A 21,953-nucleotide genomic window follows, 5' to 3' on the forward strand; every position below is an offset into this window, starting at 1 on the left:
AGTAAAATTTTGATTTTATTCAAAAACTTAAATTACTGACTCTGAATTTAAATAAAATCACCATTAGTTCATCAACAAAGAAAATATGTTTACTTTTGGTAAGGGTGAACCTAATCTTGTGTTTTGCAGGGGTTAACTTTCTATTATCAATTTTTGTACCGGTGTAATACTAAAATTCTCTTTTGTATTTGAAAATATTGGTGTGTTGTGTAGGACGAATTGGTGTTCCAATATAATTTATTTTAAAAATAAGAAAAATACAAATCCAATTCAAGCTGTGTGACTTGGTCGGACAGATGAAGTAAAGGAGGTGAGTGTTTAAGACAATGAGTTCGATGCCTGGTCCTTTCATACCTCACTAGCGTGTATTTTCATTGAAAAATCATTAATTTAGAAAGTAATTTGCTACTCTTATTGACATACAATGTTTGATGTACTTCCTCTAAATATGTATCGCAACAGATTCAACGGAAACAATAACCTCGTAACATTCAAACATTCTCTTGTTAGATCCATAAACACAAACAAAAACAATTAGTATTATTTTGTTACCAAAAGAAATGACAATGTTAAATCTTAAATGGGATCAATCTTATAAATAAAACAGTAATCTAGTCCCTAGCTAACGGGAAGGTAGTCCAAAGAAATTGTTGAATCAATCAATTTTATGCATAATTTCATATCTATTTATGATCATTTGATGGATGATAATTTAGCTTTATGAATCCCAAGAAATGAATCTCTAAGATGATTATCAAAAATCAAACTGAAAAATAATCTGATTTATGATGGCAGATCCGAAATCGATTAATTGATTCAGATACAATAGGTAAAGTTGGTCCCCATTAAAGCCTTTGGATTTAGTGCTATCACGACGTGGATCGTTCCATGCAATCACAATATCCTCATGACCAAGGCTAGGTTTAAAGTTTGAAAGGAAGACCGAAATGTTACTAAACAAAGCAAACTCATATGTCGTCTACTATTTTCTAGTTTCTAATATAACCATGGTTTAAAATATTAGAATGTATCGGCCGACACATATCAATATTGACCAAGATTGATATGAAAAATTGAATGTTTCGAAAATATATCGGAATGTATCGGATATATATATATATATTGTGCCAAACATTTATCAAAACATGGGTTAGAAGTTTTGCAATGAACTGATTTCTTGTGAGGATGATCTCTATGATGAGGAGATCATCCTCACCAAAAATCAACATATTCCAAAACTTTTAACCCCATCAAAAGTGATTTACAAAAATTGGACGGTCTATGATTCTTCAATTTGTAAACTAGGGTTAGAAATTTGAAAATGAACTGATTTTTGGAGAGGATGATCTCTTCACCGTAGAGATCATTCTCACAAAAAATCAGCTCATTCAAAAGCTTCTAACCCATGTTTTGAAAAATGTTTGGCAAACTTTAGGGCTGCTGAACCACTCCCATACATATATATATATATATATGGGTCCCGTTCGCCACCCTTAGTTTTACCACACACTTTAACAAACGCGTTTTGTCTTACATGGGTTAGAAGTTTCGGAATGAGCTGATTTTTGGTGAGGATGATCTCTATGGTGAGGAGATCATCCTCAACAAAAATCAGCACATTCCAAAACTTCTAACCCCATCAAAATTGATTTACAAAAAATGGACGGTCCACGATTTTTCAACGTGTAAACATGGGGCTAAACATTTCGGAATGGGCTGATTTTTGGGGAGGATGATCTTCTAATCATAGAGATCATCCTCACCAAAAATCAGCTCATTCCAAAACTTCTAACCCATGTAGGACAAAAAACGTTTGTTAAAGTGTGTGGTAAAACTTAGGGTGCTGAACATTTCCCTATATATATATATATATAGAGAGAGAGAGAGAGAGAGAGAGAGAGAGAGAGAGAGAGACTCTATTTAAAGCATCAAGCTCTCCCCTTGATGGGAAGCGAGATATTCAATTTGAAGAGTCGAAACTCTACCTGAGCTTTGATTAGTTCTCTCTCTTTCTGTTACTACTCACACTCCTTCTCCACCACCTAACCTCACCTTCCCTCTCATCCTGCAAGATTTGTCAATTCTATCTTGTCTTTTTTTCTTTACAAAACAATGTTTTTGTGTCTACATATTGAATCTCGTGAGCACGGAATCCTAATTAAATCCTTGAATCTAGTCACATATGTAAGTCCTTATCCACATATCGTTCTTTGGTTTAACATTCATTAATCAATGGAAAATGTTGAAATGACAAAAAGTATTTACTGTGATTCTCACAAGTCTGATGTGAGATGCGCACATAATCATAGATGCATTTTCTCGTGATACAAATAAAAATCATCTACGATTATGTATGCACGTCGACGTCAAACTTGTGAGAATCATAATAAATCTTGTGTCACCCGAGTACGACTCTTAATCAATACATTCCAATCCTCTACAACTACTAAGATAGAGCCTTGACTATATACCTAAATTAGTATCCACATTTATTGTAAAATTATGAAGCAACAGTCAGACTTTGTTCTTTTTCAACATTTGAGTGCTTCACCAACCCAAGTCAAGTCACCGTAAGTGTGCCGATGGCATACTTGTAATTAGTTTTCCTGCACACCATCAAGTTGAATTGTTACCAAACTCCCAGTAATCTATGCCAGGCAGCAGACTCTTTCTGGACCTACCTACCGAGTACCGACACCCCTTAGTGTTTGCTTCACGTGATTACGCAGGAGATACATTTTTGATTGGCTTTTTTTTATTATTGTTTTTAAATAGACTTGCTCTACACTGACTTCATCGGACACTGCGTTCTACACTGCCACGTCAGCATAACTTTGAATGTAATGTCCAACAAAGTCAGTCCAGCATTTTGTTCCATAACATATTGTCCAGCAAACCAATGCCATAATGCCTCGGGGGAAGAGATATATTGTATATTTTTTAAATTACTATTTTATTTAGAGTGGATATAGGGAATCTATAATTTTTTATGCCACCATGCGACTCTCTTTCTTTTTTTTTTTTTTTTTGAAAGGTCAACAGGGTTAAAGCAGAACCAGACCAGTTACAACCTTAGGAAAGGACAACCTCATTGATTAATCATACATAAGTTGTCCAACGGTTCGAAGTACTATATTATTTTTTGAATAATAATTTTCTAAATAGAAGATCTTCACTCAGTTGATATGGCACAGACATGGAATTATAAATTTTTTTCCTTGTAATACACAATTGCATATCTTTTTATGAGGATGGACAATTGTGTATCTTGAGTAAAAAGATCTATGACTTTGTGTACATGCCACATCAGTCGAGTGAAGATTTTTTAATTTGAAAATCAGCACTCATTTTTTTTAGATTCATGATGAATGCACGTGATTTTGATAGGTGGCTGATGTGGCAAAGGCACAAAATTGCAAATCTTTTTTTGTGTATCCCGATGAAAAAAATATATGACTCTGTGTCCTTATCACGTCATTCGCATATTCAATCGTATACCCAAATTGCGTGCATACATTATGACTTGTTTTTTTTTTTAAGGGTGAATTTTACATACCTCACTATCATCCTTATTTTCAAACAGATGACATTGTATAACCAAAGAAAAATAAGTACCATTGCCTTTAATCTTTAATAATTTTTTTTTTGATTTTTCTCTAAAAAATTCATCATTTTCAAGTTTTTCAATTTTTATATGATTAATATTTTATTAAAAAAAAATCAAAGATATTTTTAGCTAGAAGTTGATAACGAGGATATTTAGATCATTTTCATTAGTGATCAAAGAAGATAAAGTTCAAAAATGCATATTATCAGTTTGAAAATAAAGGGTTTTCTCAATTATTCAAGAAAACAGGGAAGGGTATGTTTAAATGGCCTTTTTCGCTTTTTTTGTTTTTTTGTTTTCGTTTTTCATAATGTAATCATCAACAGTCATTCTCGTTTTTCAAAGAAAGTCATCTGTAAATAAATGACAAAAGTATGATTTATAAATTTGACTACAATCTCATTAACGCTTCTCGTGAACTACGTGGAGGAAAAATATGACTATGTTCACATACGAAATAATCAACTAGGGATGATTTTGCTCTAGGTGTCGCACCCAAAATCGTTAGATAGGTTTAGACCCTAAATAATATGATCAATTTAGAGAATTTTTTTTTCATTAATTAGCTTCGTAGTCTGATTAAACCTTTTCGATGCACCATGTCGAGCGACCATTTTGATTGATGAAAAGACATTAAGTGTGATAGGGGTACATACATAAAGTATGATTTCTCTCATTTGGTAGAAAATTATAAATCCTGATTTTGGATTCCTATTTATTAGAATGGATTAGAATCGGGTCTAATATGAAATTGAATTGATAATAATCGAAAACATTAGGTTCAATCCGATGAGTAATCATGATTACCTGAAACTGATTTATTATCATTTCTTTTTATATCATTAATGATTTAAGGTTTTTCTACATTTTAATATTAATAGATATTATATAAAGTTCTTCAATTTTTATATTAATTATGTATTGAAACCTAAAATGGGCCATCTCTTTTAAGGATTTAAAAAAAAAAATAAAAAAATAAAGGTATCGAGACTATTAGAGTATCCAACCCAACTAATTCTCAAAGCACGTGTAGTCCTCCCCCCACTCCACATACCAAGTAAAGAAGATAAATTTTAAATTTTGTAAATAATCATTAACTCATATCTTTAACGGAACAAATAACAATTACGTTGATACTTTGTAAAAAATATATTAATTTTTTTTTTATATTGATGAATTAAAATATGATTTTCATTCAATTTTCTGAGAATCGAAATTGATGGATATAAACAAAGTCCTAATTCCACTTATTTTAGAATCGGAGCCAACTAGAATTAGAACTGAAAAAAAAATTAATAATTATGGTTCTAACTATGTTAAGAACCAAATTAAAAGTTGAAACCTACCCATTGACATCCTAATTAATGTCATCAATAATAAAAAGATAATACATCATTTAGTTTGTATGTGAGGTATAGGCAAGTTTTTCTTGTCCAAGGGAAATGCGCTGGTTAAGGCCCATTATATAATAGGAAGGCGCAAGTTAGCCAAATCACTCTTATTTGACTAAATCTTTTTGACGTTGCGTCTTTAAATTAAAACACCCGACCCGCGTGTTTCCATTATAAAAGAGTGAAAAAACCAAACAAAGAAACACAGAAAACTTTTTTAAACAGAGCAAGAGAGAGAGAGAGAGTCGATCGATCCATTAATATCGTTTTCTTCTTTATTTCTGATCGATTCTCGCTCTTTCTCGAAGATGATTCAGTATATTTTAGGAGGAATCCTTGCGTCTCTGTTAGGGTTTTCTTTGTTGTATGGTTCTCTGGGAAAGAAGAAGGAGAAGAACAGAGCTTCGACCGAAATCCAAGATGACTGCGTGAAGAGCTCCATTAATGGAAATATTAGATCTGATAATGGAAGTGATATCGATGTGATTGTTGTGGGAGCCGGTGTTGCTGGTTCTGCCCTCGCTTACACACTCGGAAAGGTAACTTTTTCATAATAAAAAATATTATTTTTTCTTGAAAGTTTTGTTAGAGATTAGTGGATTTACGTTTCTCGTCCTCAAGGATGAATTCGTGTGGTTTGAAATTTATTTGGTTTTGAAACAAGAGGTGAATGGCGGAGAATTTTTCGAGTAATTGATTTAGAAGGATTTTGTGGAGAGATTTGTCTCCGAATCGATGTTTCTGGGGGATCTTATAGTGGGTGGGTTTATATCAATTTTCATTGGATCTTGATAATGTAGATGACTATCTGCACTTCTTATCAGATTTTGTTATTCATGGAAAATGGATAATTAGAAGTTTTTTATTTTTATTTTTTATAATACAGGGTTGGTTGTAGCTTTCTTGCAAGGTCTTTTAATTTACAGATTTAACTTGCAGAAACTTTTTGTTTAATAATTCTCTTCTGTGTTGAGACGATTTGTTAGCATGTAAGTTCGTTGATAGAAGCACAGATGATCCATGATGTTTATTTTTTGTGGGTAAATCTTCAAAGGTTAATGGAGCTTTGATCATTTATTAAAGAAAAAAATAAAAGAAAATTTGATCATCTTATTAAGCGCATATTAGAGTTAAATTGTGCTTATAACATGATTACCAGTGTATTAGCCATACAGATGCCAATAGAGATCCATGTATTTGGGAAAATTTCATTCCCTAAAATCTTTGCATCCTTAGTTTTTTAAAAAAAATAAATAAATTACCTTACTTTGCAAAAAGTAGCTACATAACAAGCTAGTGAAGCAGATAAGGGATCACAGAACCTTCAGTTGGATGGTTCAGAATACTTAAATTTTTAATAGGGTTAGAAGTTCCAAGCTTGGCAGATTTTTATTTATTATGATCTCCTCATTATAGAGATCATACACGCTAAAAATTATCCCTAGACTTGTCTCCATGTTGATAGTACAAAATCTTGAATGAATACTCGAACCGTTGTGGAATTCTGCACAGTTCCCTCTTTTGTTTTAATCACACTACTACTTGAAGAATTTAAGGAGAGATTATGAAGATGGAGTTGGGATAAGCTTCAAATTTAGTTCTTGATCATTTAAAAGCTGGACCTAATAATTTTTTTTACCTAATTCATTGAGTCATCTATTATCACTATAAATTTCTTCTTGTAATTCCTTAACGAAGATTTTTTGAATGCAAATAATTTCAACTGCATCCTTATCTGGTTTGTATCGGTTGCAGGATGGACGCCGAGTGCATGTGATTGAGAGAGATTTGGCTGAACCTGACAGAATTGTTGGGGAACTGTTACAACCAGGTGGCTACCTGAAATTGATAGAGCTCGGCCTTGAGGGTAGGCATGGAATTCGAATTTATATAATACCCTCCTCTTGGTGTTTGTCTCTTTTTTTGACATATATATATGCATATGGGTTGCAGATTGTGTGAAAGAAATCGATGCTCAAAGGGTGCTAGGATATGCACTTTTCAAGGATGGTAAAGATACTAAACTCTCATACCCCTTAGAAAACTTCCATTCAGATGTGGCCGGAAGGAGTTTTCACAATGGGCGTTTCATACAACGGATGCGGGAGAAAGCCGCCACCCTTCCCAAGTAACATTCTTTCTTCCCTCCATGGAAGTTTATTTAGACTTGGTTTATTCTCTTATTAAAATTCAAGAAAGTGTCACGTATTGTTTAATCAAGAAAATATTTAACTTACATTTTGATATTCTCTTCAGTGTACAATTGGAGCAAGGAACTGTAACATCCCTACTAGAAGAGAATGGGATCGTTAAAGGGGTACTATACAAGACCAAGACTGGTGAAGAACTGAAGGCATGCGCTCCTCTTACAATCGTATGTGATGGTTGCTTTTCAAACTTGAGGCGTTCACTCTGCAGCTCTAAGGTGAAGTATTTGTCTCAATCTTGTCAAATTAACGTGCTTTCTTTCATCAAATTGTTAGGGGCAAGAATGGTTTCTAGAATAACTTGAAAGTTAATGTAAACTATTTCTTGCTATGTGGGTTTGGATTGTGCTTCCATAATCTTTAACATTGAATACAAACTTACAGTTTCAAACTATTTCTTCAGGTAGAGGTGCCCTCTTGTTTTGTTGGTTTGGTCTTGGAGAACTGTCAACTTCCATATCCAAATCACGGGCATGTTGTATTGGCAGACCCTTCCCCCATCTTGTTTTATCCCATCAGTAGTACTGAGGTTCGCTGTTTGGTTGATGTGCCCGGGCAAAAAGTACCTTCTATTTCTAATGGTGAAATGAGCAACTATTTGAAGACTGTGGTCGCTCCTCAGGTATCTTTATGTTGCTCTCTATATGGTGTGATCACAATTGTTTGATTCTGAAATAGTTATGCGTAGCTGAGGTTGTTTAGTTCGTTAATTCTTTTGTTTTTCTATTTAATTTTCCTACGCTCGCCTTCAGAAGGAAAAGCTTTAGTCCATGCTTTCTACTTTTATAGTACCTTGGCCTAAATTGTAGAATTTACGTTTCAGATTCCTCATGGAATATATGATTCCTTTATAGCGGCGATTGACAAAGGAAGCATAAGAACCATGCCTAATCGAAGCATGCCAGCTGCTCCCCATCCCACCCCAGGGGCCCTATTAATGGGGGATGCATTCAATATGCGTCATCCTTTAACTGGAGGAGGGATGACTGTTGCGTTGTCTGATATTGTTGTATTACAGAATCTTCTTAAGCCTCTACGCAATCTGAATGATGCATCTTCCTTGTGCAAATATCTGGAATCCTTTTACACCTTGCGTAAGGTTAGTTGTATTCTTATACATGTATTTGGTATTGTAAGAGAAAACTGGTTTGGGCACTTTGATTTGAAGATGCTAATACATTTTTTTTGTTCCCAATTTAAAGAAAGTAAGACTTATGAGCAAAAAAATAAGAAGTTCTTTTTTTGAAAAAAAGAGAAAGACCTGCTATTAGCACCCAAACTTTTACTTATTACACCCCAATTTCCTAGACAGTTTATCACACCCCTAGTAAAGATTAAAACACGCTCTTCAAACATTACAAAGGTTTGGCTCAAATTATAATTGCAACATTATAACACTCATTCAAACAATTTCGGTAGTTGTTTACAATTATGATTAGGCTCATATAAAATCCTAAACCCAAAAAATAGAAATTGATGAAAAATATAAAAAATGAGGGAGCTTCTATTGACACCCAACTTTTACTTATTCATAATCATTCACTTATTTACTTTATTTTTAATAGGGGGTAATAAGTAAAAGTTGGGATGCCAATAGAAGCTCTAAAAATAAAGCTGATTAAAAGTATTGCTATATGTGGATGTGTAAGTATTAAACGAAGTAAAGGAAAACGTTATGTAAGATCCAGAGTAGAGAGTGGATGACAAAAAACAAGTTATCTTCATCAAATTTTATTGTCAATTTTTATTTGGAATCGATAAGCTAGTTGTCATATGGTAAACCATGTTAAAATGACATTTATTGGGTTATAATTTTTTGTTTTTTACGGTTTAAGATATGTTTTTCAAATCCTATCAACTTATATGTGACATGATTCTATTGCAGCCTGTGGCGTCTACAATAAATACGTTGGCTGGTGCCCTGTACAAGGTCTTTTGTGCTTCACCTGATCAGGCAAGAAAGGAAATGCGCGAAGCCTGTTTTGATTATTTAAGCCTTGGAGGAGTTTTTTCGACAGGTCCAGTGGCTTTACTCTCGGGTCTCAACCCACGCCCATTGAGCTTGGTTTGCCATTTCTTTGCTGTGGCAATATATGGTGTTGGCCGCCTATTACTTCCATTCCCTTCACCCAAACGCTTATGGATTGGAGCTAGATTGATTTCAGTACGTCTTGATATGATCTCATTTCAACTTATTCAATCTGTGTTTGATGCTTGGATGTTATGTGTTAGATACCCAGCTTTTCAAATTCCTAATGAATGAATCATAATTAATATAACTATAGAGATTTGAATTCTTTTAATCCTGAACATAGTTTCCTTTGAAGATAATGCGATTATTTGGTTTCTTATCGTGCACGTTTCTCTTTTGCAGAGTGCATCAGGAATCATTTTCCCCATTATAAAGGCAGAAGGGGTCAGGCAGATGTTTTTCCCTGCAACTGTTCCAGCATATTATAGAGGTCCACCTTTTAAGTGAAAAATAAAATAAAATAAAAATTAGAGTGAAAAATCAATGTTCGTTTGTAACAATGTGTGTACTTGCTTGTTCAAGTGAGGGAAGTTTTCTACTTCCACGGAGAATAATCTGTGAATATGTCAAATTTTAACATTACTAGTGTTGGTTCTTTACACATTCCATACACTCTCCTTCACTTAATTTTCCTTTCATCTGTAATGGGCAACAAATTTAGATTAGTTTCAAAATGAAGAAGGTTTTGAGTTCCACTGTCCGCCATCTAGCATGAATGTATGAACATGGTTATGTGACTCAATCCAACTGCATCCGGGTTGCTTTGTTACGCCATTCTTCATCATCAGTTCTCTCACATTAGCTGCTTCTTCCCATTGTCCAGAAGCCGCATATAAATTCGACAAAAGCACATAAACAGCTGGGTTATCTGGTTCAGAATCAAAAAGAAACTCAGCTGCAACTCTTCCTAATCTCACATTACCATGAGCCGTGCAAGCACTGATCACTGCCCACCAAATAGTCGAATCTGCTTTGAAGGGCATACTCGTTATCAACCTTTCTGCCTCATCTAAATGCCCTGCTCGACCTAAAAGATCGATAATGCAGGAATACTGATCCATCTCAGGTTCTATGCAATAATCTTCCACCATAGAAGAGAAAATTTGACGGCCCTCATCAACCAAACCAGCATGGCTACATGCAGAAAGAACTGCGGTAAATGTGGCCTGATCTGGCTTGACGAGACCCAATTCCAGCATTATCTCGAAGCACCGAATGGCTTTTTTTCCTTCCCCGTGTTGTGCATAAGCAGAAATCATGGCATTCCAAGAGACTACGTCTTTTTCGTAAATCCCACCAAACACTTTGGAAGACCAATCTAAAAGCCCACACTTAGCATACATGGTTATGAGGGCATTCCCCAATGATGTTTCCAAATCAAACCCAGATCTGAGAATGTAGCTGTGTACTTGTTGCCCAGGTCTCAAAGCCGATATACTGGCACAAATGCTTAAAACAATGCTGAGGGTATATGAATTTGGGTTTAGTCCAGATACCTGAAACTTACTGAATATCTCTAAACCCTTCATTGGCAACCCATTAAACAGAAAACCTGATATGATCGAATTCCAGGAGATCAAATTTCTAGAAGGCATGCTGTCAAAGATCCGACAAGCATGCTCGACCTTCCCATGCTTATAAAATGCAGAAACCAATGCATTAGAAACTTCAGTTATCAAGATAAGCCCATTTTGAAGTACTAAGGCTAGAATCATCTCAATGATCCCCAACTCCAAGCATGATAATAGCGTTCCGATGGTGAAGTCATCGGGTTTTATCCCTGCCCTCTGCATTTGCAAGAAAGCCGTGATTGCCAATCTGCAATAATTCGCTTGAGCATAACCTGTAATTATAGAGTTCCATGAGACTAGGTCTTTCTCCTTCAAAGTTTCGAAAACAAGACAAGAAGCACTCAAATCCCCACAATTGGAGTACATAGTTATTGCCGCATTGCTCACAGAGGTACAATCTTCTAAACCCATCTTGATCGCTTGGACATGTACTTGTTGGCCAACCTTCACCATTCTCCCCGATGAACATGAGCTTAGAACACTTACGAACGTAAGTTCAGTGGGTTCGAAACATGCTTCTTGCATTTCCCTTAACATCATCAAAGCCTCTGCATCTCTTCCCATGCTCGCTAATCCAGCTATCATCGCATTGAAAGTAATCTCATTACAGGTCATCACTTTGGCTTCTTCGAATACTTTGTAGGCTTCACTAACTACTCCACAATTGAAATACATCGTAATCTGAGCATTAATCACAGAAACTTCAACAAGAAACCCAGTTCTAATAGCAAGTGAATGCAATTGCCTTCCGAAATCAAGTAACTCTGGCCAAGAACAAAAGCTAAGAACACTAGCAAAAGTAAAACGATCGTGCCTTACACCGGCTTGGTGCATACTGTTAAACATCTTGAAAGCAATATCTCGACGCCCATTCTCTACACAACCCGTGATCACAGCATTCCACACCGCAACATCTCTTTGAGGAGTTTGGTCAAAGATTCGACAAGCATGATCTATTCGACCAGATTTTGTATAAGCGGATAACAGAGTGGTCCATGAGTAGACATCAGGAACGGAAATTTCGCTGAACAATTGGTTTACAGAATTTAAATTGTTGGATCTTGAGTAGAGGAAAAGGAGTGTGTTATGGATGTGAGAGTAAGATTTGAATCCGGAGCGGACAACGTGGGCGTGGATTTGGTCTCCAGTTAATGTGTCGCAGAGGTTAGCGCAGGCAGTGAGGGTGCTGGCTAAGGTGTAGTGGTCTGGTTTGAGGTGGTGGGATGAGTGAATTTGGTGGAATAGTTGGAGGGCTTGTGAGAATTGGTGTGAGTATGTGAGTTTTGAAATCAGAGAGTTGAGTCTTATAAGAAGTTGTGTTGGGGTTTCAGTTGGTTTTGCTGCAGGTAGGATTTCTATTTGTAAGGGGAACTTCATTGGCCAATCAATCATTTACGTTTGGGGTAGAGTGACATTTTTTGAACTATTTATTGGATGGTTGGTCTCGTGTTTTACGCGCCCGCGCGCGCGCACACACAATCTCTATCTCATTTCTGCTCATAATGACGATACCGTTTAAAATTTCTCTCATGAACCGTTTGTTCTTTGATATTTGATTATAAATGGAATCAAGAGAAAAAACTGAGAACCCAAATTCAAGCAGGCAACAAAATTAATTCTGATATTGATTGTTCTTCCATCTTATTTTGGTTCCTGGCGAAAGGATTTTTCTTTCCAATTAGTACCTAAGGCGCTGTTTGTTACCGTTTCAAAACGCGGATTCTACTGCGTTTGCGGTTAGAATCTGCGTTTGCATTCAAAAGTCCGTTTGTCAAAACCCAGCGTTAGAAATTTCATGACTTGAAACTGCGTTTGGAAACGCAAATGTGAGAAGCGCAAATTAGGCGCTTTTTTTATCTCATTTGCGGGAGAATAATGACCGAATAAACGGTTCATGTAAATTGACCGTTATGCCCCTGTCACTCATCTCTATTCACTCGTTCAACCGAAACATCTCTCCCACTCGTTCTCTCTTAGACCTCTCTCTGCACAGACCTCTCTCGCACACCTCTCTCTGTCCACCTCCGGCTGCTTCTCTTCTTCTCTTCTCGGTCGACAAACATCACACACGGCTACGCACAGATCTGTAGTTACAGATCCCTCTCACGCGAAGCTCTCACTCTCACTCTCTCGCACCCCTCTCACGCGAAGCTCTCATTCTCTCTCTCTCTCTCTCTCGCACATCAACCTCGCACAGATCTGCGTGAGGAGTTCAACTTCGCCTCTTCTTTCTCGACAAACATCTGGATTTTTGGTTCGAATTTTTTAACCCTATAAACATGCAAATTTCAGATTTTTATTTTTTCAATTTTAATGTCTACTTGATGCAAATTTCAGATTTTTTTTTCAATATTAATGTCTACTTGATGCAAATTTCAGATTTATTTTTTTTTTCCAATTTTAATGCAAATTTCAGATTTATTTTTTTTCCAATTTTAATGCAAATTTCAGATTTCAGCAATGAGGAGAACAACCCATGAGTTTGTTTATGTAATTTTTTTGAGGGTTTGGGTTTCTTAAGATTTTTGGGAAACCCATTTCTTTTGCTGGGTTTTGCTCTATTATTTTGAAGAATGAATTTATGAATTTTGTCTTATATATTATTTTTTATTTTGTTTCTGTTCTTCTGGATTGTTGAGACCACAATTTTGACATTTGAACTCACCATTATTTACTGTCCAATTCACCACTTTTTGTTTATTGTCGAACTCAAAACTTTGTATTTACTGTTCATTTTGATTCCCAAATCATGAATAGTCATATTGTAGGTATTTCAAACTGACACTCTCGTTAATTTAAAGGAGCAAGATCATTGCAAACTTGCAAGATCATCACTTTTATAACCAACGAGATTGTCATTTTGAAAAAAAAAAGAAAAAAAAAGATAGAAGAATCAATGATCTCGCTACTTTAAACCGACGAGATCGTCACTTTGAAAAACCTACGATCTCGCTTTTCATGTTTTTGGAATTAAAATGACTAGTTAGTTAGAATGAGAATTATCAAAAGTTGATAATGTTTTGGAGAATTTCTCTATAAAATACGTCTACATGATGGATATCATGTAGATATATTTTTTTTGGATTGCTAGGTACTATGTAGATTACTACGTGGACAAATCGTAGTAAGTGGTGTGATGCACTATAAAAAATGTCACATATATCGATCTAATAATATGCTTTGTCATGTCTACATGTTATAATGCATTATAATTTGCATACTACGCCAAATTGGTTACCTATTTTTCATAAGATTAATGATGATGGTGATGATGATAACAATCAAATTAGTCAAATGGAATAACATGGAGGATACTTACATCTCATATCATAGGCCTTGTCTTCTTGATATTTCGCCAGAGAGAGCTGATCAATGCATGAGAAAGGCACAGATTTGGTTTCATGGTTGGGGATCTCCCTTACTTTTGTGTGGTGGCTTGATAGTCTAGTTAGTGAAATCTTTTTTTTTTTTTTAAATGCTCCCTCATCTAAACAAAAATTTTAAAGTATCAAAAATATTTTTTTCTCATATCTTTTAAAATACCTGAGTTTTTCAATGGCATTGAAATCTATTCTAACCATTTGTAACGGTGAATAATGATGAATGGAGAACACTATATAATTATAATTTCGAAGATTTAGATAAAACTTTCAATCTATTACAATGATTTGTGTCGATGAATAACAAACAAAGAATGTCATATTCATAATTTGAATATTTAAAAATAATTTCTGTACATGCATCTATTTGCCCAACGCTTATTGGTTGAAGAAGTTTACACATGCACACACACACACATCAATTACTGTACTCTGTACAGTCAAAGATTGAGAACACAGGGATCCCTCACCGTGGGACTGAGAACTGTGCGTTCTTCCGGCTATCTATAAGATAACCTGATATTGCCTCCTGGTTTCTCTCTTTGATTATACATTGTGCAAAAGTCAAAATATATATATGTGATTTTCTTTAACTTATACATTGTGCTTTTCTTTCATTATACATTGCTTCTATTTGGTTTCTCTTCTGATTTTTTTGTTAGTGAACTAAAGATTTTACAAAAAATTGGTGATGAAGTTGAAGTAGAATATGACATGTTTTGTTCCATGCACTACTGTTGTTATTACTGTAGACACCCCAATTTGCACGAACCCATAGGAAAATCCAAATTTTCTCGAATTAATTTCGATTTAGAACTCAAGTTCTTCGACAGACCCACATTGCTATTTTGCATCATTTTCATGCATACATGCATCATCTCATATCATCGCATGCCCATACCTTGTCCCTAATCCACCTAAACCTATGCCCATCACCCAAACCCAAATCCAATTCCATATCCAAACCCAAATCCAAGTCCATGTCCTAACCCAAAACCAAGTCCATCCTAAGCCCAAACCTAAGTCCACATCCTTAACCCAAAACCAAGTCCATCCTAAGCCCAAACCCAAGTCCATATCCAAACCCAACACCAAGTCCATACCCAAGCCCAACACCAAGTCCATTCTCTCACCCCTTCACAAGATGACACATGTTGATACCTCATAAGCCTCCAACACCCAATGCATCATCTAATTGGAGAGTCAACCTTTCTTTTGTGAAAACTCAAGAATGCCCTTCTCAAAAAGTTTAGTCCAACCAAAAGGTTAGTTGGTCTTTGGTAATAATCTATAAAGGTGAGAGAACTTCCCATTATGCCCTCAAAAGGTGGGAATCTTCAAGTACATACATGGAGTCCTCCCATTGGTCCATTTTAAAAATATACTTCTACCCTTGCTTTATGAGTTATTTACAAATGAACCAAAGTCTACTTTTCACCTACCACTTCACCTTTACACATGTCATCCTCCTATTCACCCTCCCAAATGTGTTTTTCTTTTCCCATTGGTCCATTTCAAAACTACACTTCCACCCTTGCTTTATGCGTTATTTACAAATAAACCAAGATCTACTTTTTACCTACCACTCCACCTTTACACATGTCACTCCCCCATTCATCCTCCCAAAAGTACCTTTGTTCTCTCACCTCTATTTACCAAAAAACCAAGGATCAAAGCATGCTTTTAGGGTTTCTTCACAAATGTCATCTTTACCCTCATACAAATGAAAAATCCAAAAAGAAATAACCTAAATCTCATGTCCATGTTCTTTATTTTTAGGGTTGGACCACTTTATCCCCAAAAGTTCTCCAAAAACTCTATAAATACCCTCATTTCCTATGAGCAAGGCATGCTCTCAAGCCCCCATCTCTCAACCTAAAACTCTACCAAATTCTCTACTCATCTCTCATCTCTCAACCCTTATCTCTCAACCCTCAACTACATCTTTCAAGTCCTAAGTCCATTACTCAAGTTCAAGATTCATTCAAGACTTCCAAGGGGACAAGGTGGGATAATAGTTATTTATTTGTTTTTGTTTCTATTTTGCATCTTCTTCTTCTATCCCTCTCTTTTTATTTTTAGAAGCCTTTAGGATGTAATGGAGAACCCTCCTTCATCCCGAGTAGATTGAACCTCAACCTTGGGCATGGAATGCTTGAGGCGGTTTGGTCGAAAGGATGGAGGTTGAAGCCCTTTTTTTAACCCATTCTCATATCATGCATCATAATGTATACTATGCACACACATCACACATGTTGGCTATGATGAAGAAATGTGTAACTCTCTTGATGGGGTTAAAACACTAAGTTTCTAGCTAAACATGCATGCATTAAGGTTATGGATCTAAGGGTATTCCATCCATGGAATTTCTCTAAAATCCCAAACCAACATCTCAACTCATGCAAAAGTGTGTTGACACCATAGAATGTCTTCTTCCATAAGATATTTCTTATGTCAACACCAACATCAAATCCTCTTCTAATGAGGTACATACACACTATGAGCACCCACCCACTTCATGCATCTCATGCATTCTACTTGTTATTTAATCTTTTTCCAAAAATAGCCAAATCTAAAGGTAACCACCTTAGGTGGAGAGAATGGGGTGCTTAACACCTTCCCCATTCTCTAACTGAATCCCCTTACTTAGATTTTAGGTAGACCATACCTTTTCCATGATTGAGAGTCACTACAATGCCATAAAAAAAATGATTTTCGAAAGAATCGATTCGGGTGCCCATTCACACCCATTTACAAAAAAGAATGGTGGCGACTCCAAACAATGTAGTATTGAAGTTCATGGCGAACATTTCATGTCTACAATTACCATTGACAGATGAAAGATAACAATTCAAAGAGTGCGAAAGCAGATTGGACACCCAAACAACATGCAGTTTGGGTCGAGATATGCTATGAATTAGTTAAAAAGGGGAGGAGACCACATAAAGTACTTGATAAGATCGGATATGAAACATTGGTGAAGGAGTTTAAAAGGATAACTGGCGTTTACTATGATAGAGGACAAATGAAAAATAAGTGGGATAGACAAAAAGAAATTTGGGGACATTGGAATAAGATTTGCACAAATACTGACGTTTTTAATGATGTTGAGACTGGTATATTAGATGCAAGTGAGGAGTGGTGGGATGGGTGGTTAGAGGTATATTTTTTTGTTACTTCTTTATTTTATTTATTTAAATTTTATTTATTTTATTTATTTATAATTTATAATTTTTATTTTTTAAAGCATTATCCAAAAGATGCAATATTTCGATCGAAGCCTTTGATGTTTGCGAAGCAATTAAATGTAATCTTTGGAGGCACATATGCTACTGGTAGCCGGATGTGGTCGCTTGCATCTGGTACAATGCCATCTACATCAGTAAACCAACCAGATAATCTTGGGGATGATCTAGAAGATGTCATGGAGACCTTGCCCCCAGAGTCTCAGACACCTCTAGACTTTACTCCTGATGATGCTGATGAGTTAGGAGATGATGCTACCGCTACTGTACCCCCACCCACAAATCCTGTTAGATGTAGAAGTGGCGATACTCTACAATCTCAGGGTCGTAGGCAGAAGATGACTCCTGCTATGCTAATTGGCCAATCATTGGTGAAGCTCGTAGATGCAGTTAACAATCAGACATCTGCTTCTATCAATCAGACAACTGTTAAGAAAGGTACTATTCAAGAGTCAATCGACCTCTTAGACCAGCTAATAGAGATAACCCCCAACAGTGATCTCTATCATTTTGCGTTAAAGATGTTTATGAAAAACAAGCAATTCAGAGAGATTTTTTGTGAGTTACGATCAACAGATATTCGTCTTAGGTGGTTGGAGAGCGAGATGACTGATTTCTGGCTGGGAGAGATTGTTAGACATTTTTTCATGTTATTTTTATATTATGTTAGTTTTGGGATGCACCTATAGGGTGTAATATACTTAGTTACTTTTATATTTATGTCGGTTTGATGATGCACCTATAGGGTGCAATATACATTGGTTACTTTTTGCACTAATATGATGTAATATACTATATAGATGGATATGTTAATTTTTGTTAGACATATTATATTTTCCTATAGATGGATATTATTTGCACTATTGGATGTTTATGTGATTAATATTGTGGATAATGAGTTTTGTTGTATGTGGTGGATATCATTTTATTGTGTATTGTAAGTTGGGTGTATATACAACTAATATGGATCGATAAACAGGTCAAATGGATTCAGATGTTGATAGCACAAATACTGTTGATACTGCTGATACCATGGATTCAAATGATGATACCAATAATATTGTTGGGTCAAGTGTTTTAAATTTAGGCACGAGAGGAGCCATTCTAGGTTCTTTATTTTATTGTGCGAATGTCTTAGATAGGGAGGAACATAGTAATTGTCCGTTCAAGGGGATTGATTTTGTGCGAAAAACACTGAATGATAATACAATGTGCCACGCATTGTTTAGAATGGAAAGCCATGTATTTGTGAATCTATGTTCTATTTTTGAGGAACGGGATCTACTAAAGATGCAACGATATATTACTATTCAGGAACAAGTAGCGATGTTCCTATTGATAATAGGACATAATCAAGGACAAAGAGTAATTGCAGATCGTTTTGTTCATTCACTTGAAATGGTTAGCAAGTATTTCAACATAGTTCTTTTGGCGATTGTGAACTTGTCAATGTCCTTGATTGTACCTCCTGACCTTAATGAAGTCTCTCCGCACATCCGTAACAATCCTTGTTTTTGACCATATTTTAAGGTAATTTCTCATATACATACATTTTAAATATATTTGTTTTATTAATTTTTATAGATTAATATAATTAAAAAATATGTAGGGTTGCATTGGAGCGATAGACGGAACACATGTTAGTGCATTTGTACCAATAGCAGACCAAATGCAATATCGAGGACATAAGGGACTCACGTAAAATATAATGTCAACATGTTCGTTTGACATGTTATTTACTCATGTGGTGGTTGGTTGGGAATGATCGGCTAATGATTCACGGGTCTTCCTTGAGACATTGAATATTCCCAATTTAAATTTTCCTTATCCTCCACCAAGTCTGTATTTAAAAATTTGTCAATTATATATATTTATATTCAAGATTAGGCAATATAAATTTTTTTTGGATAATAGGTAAATACTATCTGGTAGATGCTGGATACCCGCTCATTGAAGGTTATCTCGCATCTTACCGAGGTGTTCGATACCATCTACAAGACTATCGGAGGTCACGGGCAAATGGTCGACAAGAAATGTTCAATCATTTACATTCTTCACTTCGGAATGTGATCGAACTAACATTTGGGATTTTGAAGGCAAAATGGCCTATCTTGAAGATGATGCGTTCCTATAATTGGACAAACAACGAAACATTGTTGTGGCTTGCATGGCATTGCACAATTTTATCAGAAAACATGCAATTGCCGATGAAGAATTTATTCGATTCGAGGAAGAAGGGGCAATGGAAGAGGAAGAAGACAGGATCATTGATCAAGAGTATCTAGTTCCCCCATCAGTAGGTTGTCAGAGTCAACAAACAATGAAAATGTATAGGGATTCAATAGCGATGCCATTTTTACTGGCAATCATTGATGCATTTGCATATTAATTTTTTTTTACTTTGTATTGTAATTATAAATACTGTTCTTCGATGTTGGAATAAAGATTATAATATTTTTAATTATATTTCGAAGATTCTATGCTTATTTATTTATGTTCTTTGTATGATGAATAGCATTGATGGCAAATTATACGTATCCACCATGTTGTTCATGTGGTCGAGTGATGACATTAATCACAGCTAAAACAAAAGAAAATTATGGGAGGATGTTTTATAGGTGCCCATCTTGGTAGGTAATATGATATTGATATTAATATTGGGTGCATATTTATATTTGGTGAGATTGATATTAATTCATGTGTTATTTTACTTTATAGAGACATGCAGGGTCTTTTGTGTGGGCAGATGAAGTTGACATTATCAATGATAATGTTCCTCAAGATAAAGTAACAGAGTCAAATAAGAAGAATGAAAAATATATTTTGTATGCATTTGTTGGATGTATATTTTTCATGTTTTTATTTATTTCAATTTTACTTATTATATTAACTATGATTATTATATTTAAATGATGTCGGAATGTAAATTAGAAGTTATGTGGATGTGTTATGTATATATGATGTGATGTGGATATATTATGTATATATGATGTAATGTGAATGTTGAATTGCGTATTATGCAGGTATTTTGTTTATCAGGAAAATTTCATATGTCCATTTTTAAGAGGAGATGCTGCCAAATTTCTGTAGAATTATAAAATTTTTTATAATTTTTTTTTTTGAATTATAAATATTTTAAAATTAATAAAATTATTTTTAAAAGTTTTTATATAATTTTATTATATTTATATATATTTAGTGTAATTATATATTTATAAGGGTATTCTGGTAATTTTTTATGCATTTTGAGTGTTCCTCAATCTTAAGGTATTCTGGTCATTTTACCCTAAACAGCAGATTCTAGAAGCTGTATCAAACAATAATTACCAGATTCTGGTCACCAGCACAACACTTTCACGAAGCTGTAACAAACAAGCTTTTCAGTGTTTCAGCTTCTGACAGCAGATTCTGACAGCAAAAGCTGACAGCAGATTCAGACAGCTGAATCAAACGTGGCCTAAGTTTTTGGGCTTCTCTTAGTAGTCCATGTAATAAAACTTTTTTTTTTAATAAAACATTTCTCATGGTTGAAATGTCAAAACTATCCTAATCATTCAAACTCATCAAACTCACCATCTTCATCCAACAAATTGAATTTTAAACATCCTAGTTGAGTTTTGGAGACTTCATTATGATGAAAAATGATTTGAGAAGGAAGAAATCATTTTCAAGTATTTTGAAGATGGATGTTAAAAAAAAATTATGGTTTTTCAATTCTTTTGCTTTATTTTTTTAATGAAAATCGAATAAGGATGGTTCTTTTGGTTTGAAATCATCTACACAAGTCATTATGTTAAAATTTTATTTTATCTTTCCATGTAAATTCGACAATAATACTTTAGGTTTGAAATCATCTACACAAGTCGTTATGTTAAATTTTTATTCTATCTTTCCATGTAAATTCGACAATAATAAAAATTGGTGAGTTCGACAAAAAAAATATTAAAATAAATAAAAAGTAGTGAGCTCGACATTGGTAAAATCAACTGATTTTCATTTTTTGACTTCTTCCAACTAAAATACATGGAAAGATCGACTAAAACTTGATATAACGAATTGTATAGATGATTTCAAATCAAAAGAACCATCTTGATCGATTTTCATTCAAAAAAGAGAAGTAAAAGAATTGAAAAACCCTAGCTTCATTTTTTGTTAAATCGTAAAAATAAATAATAAAAAATACATCTAAAAGTTCAAAATGAGAAGTATATCATTTATATATGTCATTCATGATTAAAAAAAATCATTGGAAATGATTGGAATCGCAGTTGTAAAACCTATGTATATGAAGAAGATGAAAAATGAATAGTTTTGATATTTCAAAAAATATTATAACATGAGATGAGGTTGAGAGACTATTAAGAAAATAAGATTTACTAAATGGACTATTTAGCTAATCCCAAAAGGTCATAGTAGGGACTTTTTTTAGAGCTGCTACTGGCACCCTAACTTTTACTTGTTACATCCCAATTAAAAAAATAAAATAAAATATATTAATGGTTGGGAATATATAAAAGTTG

At 34.7% G+C, this 21,953-nt stretch overlaps 2 protein-coding genes across 2 annotated transcripts; one reads left to right on the plus strand and one right to left on the minus strand.

The window, feature by feature from the left end:
* Positions 1-5,184: 5,184 nt before the first annotated feature.
* On the plus strand, positions 5,185-9,843 carry LOC147404610 (squalene monooxygenase SE1-like). The gene is made up of 8 exons (XM_086440634.1): positions 5,185-5,537; positions 6,754-6,865; positions 6,952-7,126; positions 7,255-7,423; positions 7,609-7,827; positions 8,029-8,304; positions 9,091-9,369; positions 9,580-9,843. Exons 1-8 carry the CDS (start codon positions 5,307-5,309, stop codon positions 9,682-9,684), a joined length of 1,566 nt encoding a protein of 521 aa, XP_086296760.1. The 5' UTR covers positions 5,185-5,306; the 3' UTR covers positions 9,685-9,843.
* Positions 9,844-9,905: 62 nt separating this feature from the next.
* Positions 9,906-12,490, minus strand: LOC147404611 (Tetratricopeptide repeat (TPR)-like superfamily protein). Its single transcript, XM_086440633.1, has one exon. It carries the CDS (start codon positions 12,198-12,200, stop codon positions 9,906-9,908), a length of 2,295 nt encoding a protein of 764 aa, XP_086296759.1. The 5' UTR covers positions 12,201-12,490.
* Between the last annotated feature and the right edge of the window lie 9,463 nt (positions 12,491-21,953).

Source organism: Akebia trifoliata, chromosome 4 (genome assembly GCF_017979445.1).
Source record: "Akebia trifoliata isolate Shusen 1 chromosome 4, ASM1797944v1, whole genome shotgun sequence".
NCBI classification, from domain to species: domain Eukaryota; kingdom Viridiplantae; phylum Streptophyta; class Magnoliopsida; order Ranunculales; family Lardizabalaceae; genus Akebia; species Akebia trifoliata.